The sequence below is a fragment of the Haplochromis burtoni genome, unplaced genomic scaffold, assembly GCF_018398535.1.
Source record: "Haplochromis burtoni strain Fernald_Lab_line unplaced genomic scaffold, NCSU_Asbu1 Contig_180, whole genome shotgun sequence".
Lineage (NCBI taxonomy): Eukaryota > Metazoa > Chordata > Actinopteri > Cichliformes > Cichlidae > Haplochromis > Haplochromis burtoni.
Genome location: NW_024582541.1, coordinates 1,031,401 through 1,041,100, shown reverse-complemented (window position 1 = coordinate 1,041,100; position 9,700 = coordinate 1,031,401). Strand labels below are relative to the sequence as shown.

The 9,700-nt window shown below is 41.1% G+C and overlaps 1 protein-coding gene across 3 annotated transcripts; it reads right to left on the bottom strand.

The window, feature by feature from the left end:
• Positions 1 to 420: 420 nt before the first annotated feature.
• Positions 421 to 5,303, bottom strand: maff (v-maf avian musculoaponeurotic fibrosarcoma oncogene homolog F). Of its 3 annotated transcripts, XM_005934388.2 has the most exons (4): positions 4,880 to 5,303; positions 2,599 to 2,732; positions 2,283 to 2,376; positions 421 to 2,105 (listed from the first exon to the last, which is right to left on the bottom strand). In XM_005934388.2, the coding sequence occupies exons 3-4, from the start codon at positions 2,313 to 2,315 to the stop codon at positions 1,662 to 1,664; spliced, it is 477 nt and encodes a 158-aa protein (XP_005934450.1). In that variant the 5' UTR covers positions 2,316 to 2,376; positions 2,599 to 2,732; positions 4,880 to 5,303; the 3' UTR covers positions 421 to 1,661. The 3 variants fall into 3 exon arrangements, with proteins under 3 accessions (XP_005934450.1, XP_005934449.1, XP_042081655.1); XM_005934387.3 differs by lacking the exon at positions 2,599 to 2,732 and having other exon boundaries at positions 4,880 to 5,302; XM_042225721.1 differs by lacking the exons at positions 2,599 to 2,732; positions 4,880 to 5,303 and adding an exon at positions 4,452 to 4,873.
• Positions 5,304 to 9,700: the final 4,397 nt, after the last annotated feature.

Sequence of the window (9,700 nt, the reverse complement as noted above, 5' to 3'; positions counted from 1 at the left end):
AGTACAAACATTGCAAAAATATACGTAAAACACACATGTACACACACGCATGCGCACGCACGCGCACACACACACACACACACACACACACACACAAATCGTCATACATCAATATGGCCATTGGCTTTGAGCATATTTCTACACAGCTAATAATCAAACGTTTTGTAAAGTAATCATCGTCGCCACGCAGCACAATAATTAGACGTGAGAATATCCTCAGACTAGTCATAAGTACTTTTTGAAAACATACAGAACATCACAGCACTCGTTAGCTTGTCTTGTCATAATATCTACTTTTAAATACAAATAAAATTTAGAATATATAAATGTCACTGAACATTTGCGTCTCTCAGACATTACAAACAACACAACAACGGGAATGTTTGCAGAGGATTTGCATCGACTTGAGCGTAATTCCTACCAGACGTGATTCTATTTCCACACATTCGTTTATTCAGTTATTTATTTAAAATGACCAACATTTTTCGTCAGAAAGAAGAAGCCACTGACGTTGGACTTGGCCAAACTGCTGCACGGCAGTTTTTATGAAACGAGAAATTTGGGATTAAAGCTTAGAAAAAGATGGAAATCCACAGAAATCACAATGAGAAATAAGAAGTGAGTCGTTTCAGACAATCAGGAGGACTGGTGAGCTCCTTCATACACTGAAGGCACTGCATTAATGTGAAAAATGAGCACACATATAATACAGAATTGTCTTTTTGGACTGGTGAGACCCCCCCCCCCCCCAAAAAAAAACAAACCAAAAACCTGGAAAATCTTAGTGAATCGCACAACTTAGAGAAATTCACAATGCACTCAGGCAGCATTTCTCTGACCGTTTCTGCTCCCAAAAGTCTCATGACTAAAGCAGCTAGAGAGCCATCAATGGAAGGAGGCGAAAACAGATTCGATTATCCCACCGGCACATAAAGTGACATAAAGGGTGAGAAACTGCATTGAGAGGGAATAAAAAGAAAAAAAAACAAACAGGGGGGGCGGGGGGGAACACGAGGCTGAGCCAATCTAGTGATTTCAGACTAGAAGGCATTATGGAGACCGAGGAAGCTCCACCCTAGCATTTTGCTGTTGGTCAGGTGCCATAAACGGAAGCAGAAAGGCATCCCAGCCTTTAAGTAGCATAATCAGGCTACACCAGCCTCGCTGTGGGGGTTTGCTGAGGACTAAAGGTGCTCAGTAACCCTGTTTGGCTTCGTTGGGCTTCAGTCAGAGTCCCCGTGTAGCTCAAGGGAAAGACTGTGAGGGTTTTTTGTGCATAAATATGTGCGACGCCTTGTTCACATTAAACAGAATTTGAAACTTCGAGTGCTTCAAAAAAAAAAAAAAAAAAAAAACACTGAGTAAATCTTACTTGACCAGACTGCTGTTTCATGGAGGATCATCAGAGGACATCTCTATCAAAACTACAGTACTGAACCCGTTTCTGTTTTCTTGTTTGTTAGAAAGGTGATCGTAGCTGTGATCGGATTTCTGTCAATTGTAATGTGAACAAGGCGCTTAGTATTTTCCTATTATTACAAGTCATCCTGCTCTCCTGCCTGCGTGAGTATTAAGGCCCGCAGATGTGTGCGTGTTTGCATTGCAGGCTTCCCCGTCCCCACCCCGAATCCCAAACCCCAGTCTGGTTTCAGCATCTCCTTCTAGGATAGCTCGTGCTCCCTCTGTGGCTGAGGCTGCTGCGGACTCTTGACGATGGTGATGACCGAGGCGGTGTTGAGGCGAGGGGCCGTCGCCAGCAGGCTGCCTCCTCCCGCTTCCAGACCCCTGGCGAATCTCTGAAGCGCAGCCAGGCGTGCGCTGAGCCCCTCCAGCTCCTTCCTCATTCCGGCGTTCTCAGCTCCGAGCCTCTCCACCTCTCTCTGCAGCTCCATCTTCTGCTGCTCCAGGGCCTCTCGCTGAGACACCCGCTTGACCCGGCAGCTGGCGGCATATCCCCTGTTCTTTAAGGTGCGACGCCGCTGCTTCAGCTTCTGAATATCGTCGCGGGAGAGGCCACGCAGGTGGAGATTCAGCTCTCGCACCGACAGGGACATTAGTTCGCTGTCCGACAGGAAGGGCACGTTCTCGCCGCATTCCTGCTTCACCTGAAGTAAAAACAGGAGGAAACAGGAAGAGAGGAAGCATTTAAAGAAGGAAGAATGAGAAAGAAAAACATACTTTCTTTTCTTCTTCCTTTTTTCAAAATGACAGTTTTCTCTCTTGAAAAACAAAACAACCCCCCCCCTCCCCATGACTCTGTTTTATGTCTGGCTGTGTTTTACCTTCAGAGCTTTGCTGTTTCTTTCTGTCGTCATGGTCCAGTTGTCTTTGTTTTTTTTCCCTCCCCAAGCACCAGTAAAACCAGATACACACAATCTGAAGAAACAAACACAAACAACATCACATGAAATGTGGGACACTGTGCATTTTTGGTTCATAGCCTGCCTGACATTCACCATCCGCTCACAAGACATGCAGTCATGCACTACTGAAGAAAAAGGAGAACCTGCAGATCTTTCGTGCTTCTCCAAAGCATGCCGTCTCATTATAATTTGTGGTTTCATGTGAAAGACAGGGGAGGTTTTGAAAGTGACATGCCTTTCTCTGTTAGCTGGAATTATCAGGAGGAAGTTATCATGTGGCTGCCCTTTGGTTGCTCAAAGCAGGTGTCCTAACCAATTCCCTGAGCACTTCCTCTTGTCAGCACAACACCAACGGTTCGAGGCCCTTGGCTTTAAAAAAACAAAAAACAAACCCAAAAACTTGAATACGTGGTTTTTAAAAGGGACACTTTTTAAACAGTTAAACTTGAAAAATTACAATACTTGATTTAAAAATAAATATGTAATCAAATGTCTTAAAGAGTCTACCTAAGAAGCACAGGTTTCACACAGGCTCTTATCAGGACTGCTACACGCCTCTCAAATGCCACAGCGTGGGATTAAAGTCTAACCTAAATGGGCCAACTTCAACTTCTTCCCCCACCTTAGTCACTCCTCGGTTGCTTATTTAAAAAACAAAACAAAAAAAACCCTCACTCAGCACTTCAGCTGGAGACATCTTTTTTTTTTGTCTTTCCTTCACCCAGATCCTCATGTGAAAGTAAAGGATACAAATGGCCAAGTGGTCTGTTGACATGAAGGTACTCTGGGCCAGCTATACTGCTAAAACTTTTTGTATGATAATGTTTAATGAAGACCACCAAATTTCACTCTGACATCATGCAAACCATGGGGATTTTCCCATCTTACTTCTGCAAATTCACTCTGTTAACTTTCTCATTTATTGCAACACTGGATTTTCTCCTTATGGCGAATGTTCTTTCCCTGTGCTGCTCTCACGCTGTAGTCCAGAAGGGTTGAGAAAAAACACAGTAAACAGAAAGCTGCATGTCATGACAGAGCGCTCACCGCTTACTTTAAGGTTGACCTTTTGGCAGCGTCTCTGATGAGCTAAGAGATGAGTGCAGTCATCTCTTTTTCTTTATTTTTCTTCCTGAGACCCAGACTGATCCCTAACAACCTTTTAGCCTTTTTTCTCTTGAAAATCGCAAATCACAAAAAAGCAGTGTGTTCATTTTAATTATTTAAAAGACATTCACAGCTTTATTTAAATTGTGTCACAACAATTTTAGAAACCCCAGTTATATTGTAACATTTTCCTCTATAAATTAGGCATAAAAGATACAGACCTGGTGCCTTAATGACTATAAAAAGAAGACTGCTGATGTGCTTAGACTTTACAGGAGACTACTTACATTTCCAACAAGTGAACCACAAACAAAACATAACCAAAAAGGGTCATTCGAGTTAAAATGTCACGTTTGATCTCTTTCACTCTGGGGGGAATCCCATTTTCTATGAATGCGTAGTCATAATAAATAAAACAATAACTTGCTGCATGGGCCTCCAACTCAGGCACACTGGATGATAAAACTAAATAAGCTAAATAAAAAAGGCTGTTATGGCCGGACAATAAACAGCATTTCCCGAAATGCGTAGGAAGTAGAGGTTGCAGCAACAGCGGTTGTCCAACCAGCCGTCGGACTCCGGCTGTAAACCGAGGAGACCGCCGTTTCGTAAAGTCAGGGTGATTCAGCAATAAAGCTCTTGCTCAGCTCCACCAAGACTGCCGGTCAGTACAAATATAGGAAAACCAGGGGTGACCGCGTCTTTCTCGGTCAGTCCAAACAACACAGGATATCCACATTTGTGCCATACTATAAATACCCAGTTGGAGGACATAGTAGTTTTTGTTTTTTTGTCTTAAGTGGAAAGCAACAAGTCAACGCAACACTGCTAAACGCAAGCTATAGCACGATTTCAGAAATTCCACTCCCGTCTATCTTCAATACTTAATATACAACGATTAAATACCGAGTGGAAAATACAAGCCAGGCCTGGGACCTATATTTATTTATTTATCTAGCTGCAGTTAGCATCTAGCCTTACCCTTAAAGAGCGGGGCTGGACACCGTAGGGCAAATGTGCGCTATAGTAAACAGCTATCATTAGAGCCTCTTCCGACATCTAGACTTTAATCCATTTAAATTGTATTTAAGCACACTTATGAAATAAGGAAGTGATAACCCCCTCTGGGTGTCAGTCTAGCCGAAATACAGACAGAAATATGCAAAGCGGGGCCAAATTATTCGTATCATCTTAAACATGCTAGTATGAACTGTTAGCAACTAGCATAAACGGTTAGTGACAGGCTAAAGGAGATTAAAGCCAGCTGCTGACTGCTCATTTGTCCTTGGTTGGTTACCCTGGTTGGCACGTCCCCCGGCAGATACCATTCCTCTAGTGCTCAGCTGTTACCACGAATACCGGCTAAACATTTTAATGTTTAGTATTTTTATAAAAAAGTAATGGTTTACCTGACGGCTCGACGCAACTCCGGCGACAAAATGTCAGTCCGCCTTTTCCCGGAATTACTCCGCTGCTCTCTGAGGTTGGATTCTTTCATTCATAAAAAACACAAGCGACAATGACGTCAGGGCTAAAGAATGAGGGCGGAGCCAAGCCCGCCCCCGAGACGTACTCCGGGAGGATGTAAACAAGGAATCCCTGAATCCCAGAACTTTTCCATGACCATCCCCCAGCTACTCTGGAAAGACATAACACCCTGGGAGAGGATTCAGAGTCCGCCTTTCCTAACACTGTCCAGCCCAACGACGCAGAAGATGTAAAATCCAGCAGAATTCAACAATAATAAGAAACTACTTCAGCTAAAACCCAACTTATCAAAAGCTATAACTTATAGTTAGGAGAAATTTCTACGAGCGTCTTTTCCCCGAAACACCGTCCTCTTAGCTACCTAATAATAGTAATAATAAAAGGTCAAATGCGTCTTCTTCTGGGTCCAATTTAAAGATTACTGATCCCTCTGTTTGTAGGGACATTACCGCCCCCTACTGGAAAACATGCGGAGAAGCATAATTGCGTTAAAAAACTTTAACATAAAAAGCAATTTGAAATTGCTTTGATTTCCAAACTTTAAAGAAATACTGTTAGTCATTGGTTGACATAAGAACTTTCTTTGTTTTAGCTCTTTAAAACATTTTTTCAAGACATTATATGACTTCACAATGACACAAAAAGATTAATACACTACAATAGATTTCCATATTACCAGTGCTGACATCAGCATAAATGACCTATATAAACTGCTGATGTCATCTTGCTGACGTCAGCCCAATGATCTATAAAATATTGCTGATATTGTCATGCTGACATCAGCAAGATGATCTATTAAAACTAAAGCTATCATAGTATTCATGTGTGGAAAATTGAGTTTAATAATTAATTTTTAAACTGCATCAATCTGTTGTTGCTTATTGTTACCACAGTGAAGGCAGGGAATTTTTTATTTTAATCATTTCTGTCTGTGTGCATGTTCGCCTACAGGGTCTGAGTCATAAACATTACATTTTTACATTCAGCAGGCTGACATCAGTGTTGTATTAAACCAGGCTGAGGTCAGTATGTTGTAATAAAAGCATCAAAGTTTTAGTTCAGCACTTGTTGTTCAGAGGAAGTTGTGCTCCATCAGGGTTCTTATTTATTTCTTTATCTCCATCTGGTAAAATGTTATGTATTAGTCTTATAACAAGGATGTGACTTGTAACAAAAACAGACAGAGTGATTTTTGTTTTGTTTTTCCCATTAAATTAATTCAGGAACTACAATGATCCCATATAATCTGAAGTCTGTCAATATATTGTTTACTCCTGTCAATGTAAAAACTTTAACCAATTAAGTTCAGTTCTAAACCCATGGTGTTTACATTACAGTTTTTCTGAATTGCTAAAACACTAAACCCCAATGTAAAAACTAAACTGTCAACTATGAAAACTCTTTCATCAAATCAATCCCACAGTTGCCAAAATCTTAAACACTATTCATCTGGTTAGGACACCATTTGCCAATCTGAATCTCCCATTTACCAGAACTTTAAACATATTCTCAAACACAAAACACATTTAGCAGTGTGGTGCACTTGTACCCAGAATTGTGCACACAGGCTACAGAAGTTAAACACAATTAACACACTGTTTTCATCATTAACACACTACCACTCAAAATTGAAAACACATGTTACAACCTCTTCTTCTGCTTTTTGCTATATTGAATACAGCTTCATCCACGAAGATGTATTCATGAGGCCTAACCATTGAGTCAAGCTCAAAGATTCTCTGTACACAACAAACTAATTTTAGTTCTGTAAATTAAATAGTATAATCTATACATGTGCTATGTATACAAGTATACTTATAACTAAATGGTATTTTGTTTAGAATTTAAATGGTAAATGGCCTGTATTTATATAGCACTTTTCTAGTCCCTAAGGACCCCAAAACGCTTTACACAACCAGTCATCCACCCATTCACACACAGGTGATGGATGGCAAGCTACATTGTAGCCACAGCCATCTGGGGCGCACTGACAGAGGCGAGGCTGGCGCCACCGGGCCCTCTGACCACCACCAGTAGGCAACGGGTGAAGTGTTTTGCCCAAAGACACAACGACCGAGACTGTCAGAGCCGGGGCTCGAACCGGCAACCTTCTGATTACAAGGTGAACTCCCAACTCTTGAGCCACGATCGCCCGAATTTAAAGACGGCCACATGAGGGTGAAAGAACATGCATGCACTCACAACACCAGGAGACACTTATTGTGGATATGGTCTGTGTGAATGGGTGGATGATTGTGTATAGTGTAAAGTGCTTTGGGGTCCTTAGGACCAAGTAAAGCGCTATACAAATACAGACCATTTACCATTTTATTTACCATGGTCCGTCAGAAAAATGCAATTTGACTGCATGAAATGCAGCAAGGGAATATAGAAGACAACATACATTTTGAATCTAACAAAAAGGAGAAGAAAAGCTTGCAATGTCATAGGTCAGCGTGCCATTATTGAACTGCCTGGCCAGCGTGGTGGAAATGTAACTATCTCTTCTCTGCTGCCATCAGCAGCTATGGGGTTCTCCACAGTCATGTTACTGTTGGGCCATACAACAACAAACTTATAGCAACATTCCTGGAGGGTCTACGGGATGCTTTGCTTGAGTAGAGAGATCGCGAGCAGGCAGAGCATCCCATATCATTTGGGCCAATGTAAGCTTTCACCGTGGTCCAAGAATACACAATTGGTTTCACAATGAGAAGCATTTTATGAATTTGTTTCTTCCACCATACTCTCCCTTTTTGAACCCTATTGGGGAGTTTTTCTCAGCATGGAGATGTAAAGTATATAACCGAAACCTTTAAACACAGGAAAATCTACTTCAAGCATTGAATGGAGCATGTGGTGAGATAGGAGTGGAATCTTGCCAGAGCTGGATTCCGCATCCTAAACGATTCTTTCCTCGTTGCATTGCAAGGGAGACCATAGCATGTAATGTGGATGAAGTCCTGTGGCCTGACCCAGCACAGAGGCGTGATGTTGAGGTAGGATCAATTATCTGAATATGTTGTAAAAATATATAATTCTTTAATGTATATATAACTTTTTTTTTACTGCAGTTCTTTTTGTTTTGTTAAAATGTGAGTGCAAGAATAAATGAATGAATAGATAAATATTATTTTCCAGCTGTCTCACAGTGTTTTGTATTTATTTTTGTAGTGTGTAATCGTTGCTAAGTTGTTGCACATTGGCTGGTTTTGTGTGGCTTTTGACAGTAGTGGTTGATTTTGAGTAAAGTTAAAATAGTTTTGGGTAAAATGTTTGGTTTTGCAAGACAAGTTAATGGTTATGTGAGTGTAGCTTGAATTTTACAGTTTGTGTTTAGTGTTTTGACACAAAGAGATGAGATTTTAGGAAATTTGTTTTAGCAATTCAGAAAAACTGTAATAATGTAATGTCAGTGTAGTGTCTTCTGATTAAATTAATGTGCACAATATATCCAGTCTCTTATTTTCCTCTTCAGACACTCAAAATCAAATGCAACAATACAAACAGTTTAAGACGCCAGAATTAAACCTCTCTTCTATTTCGGATGCTGTACCATTTAACTTCAACACTTGATCTGAAATAATATCAAAAAGCATTTAAAAAATGCTGACAGTTTAAAGAAAGAATAAATATTCCACTGCAGTAGATTTGTAAGGCAACGGTCTGCTTTGAGGACTGATTTTTACTGTTTTTGTTTTAATCCACATCTCCCATCTCAGGTCAGAGAAGAAGGCTCCCTGTTCATTTACTTCCTGTTCCTTTAAGAGTCAATAAATATGGTAAACGACTCTGCTCTAATTATACATGACGTCAGGTGAGGGTTGATCTTTCCACAAAAGAATATTGCTGCTTTATCTGTCAGTCAATTACAGCTGCTGTTGTAACTGTCTGAGAGAGAAGGGGAGGGGAGAAACCCTCAGTTCCTCCAAACAAATTGTACCAGCATATATATTATTTAATAAAGAAAGCATATAATGAAAGAGTATTGTCTTTGTATTAACATTGATTTTGAAACAAGATAAAAGTTATTAAATTTAAACTTAAATATAATAGCTGCTGGTCGACTGGTAGTGAAAAAGGCTCCTCTGGTGGCTTTTGGAGGCAGCTCAAGAAGCAGTAGCTGTTAATGGTCCTTTGTGCTGGGTTGAGGTGTTAACAGTCCAGGTGAGGTCTGATTTAGACACCCAGACTCCATCTGACTGAGGAAAAGAGAGAGCTATTGAGTGATGTCATGAGTGAGTGAAGTATGGAGACAGGGAGACAAGGAGGGATGTAATGAGTGACGGAGCTAGGAAGCAAAAGAGAGTAAGGGAGGGTGTGGACAGGGAATCAGTTAGTGAGTGAGTGAATGAGTGAGTGATGGAATGAGTGAGTGAGGTAGGGAGAAGGAGAAAGAGAGTGACTGAGTGAATGAGTAAGTGAGTTAGTGAGTGATGGATGAGTGACTAAGGAAGGGTTATGTGATCATGTGTGGTTGTGTGCCATCGAGTGAGTGCCATCGAATGAGTGAGGAAGTGATAATTGACTAAGGGAGGGATCTAGGAAGAGTGGAATAGATGAGGGATGTAGGATGCAGGGGACTGAGTGAGTGATGAAATGAGTGAGGGAGAGAAGGAGGGAGAGAGTGTGTGAGGGATAAAGGACTAAGGGAGGTCGATAAAGATGGAGGATTAAATGAGGGAGGCAGTAAGCAAGGGAGTGAGTTAGCAACGGAGTGAATGAGTGAGTGATAAGTGAGT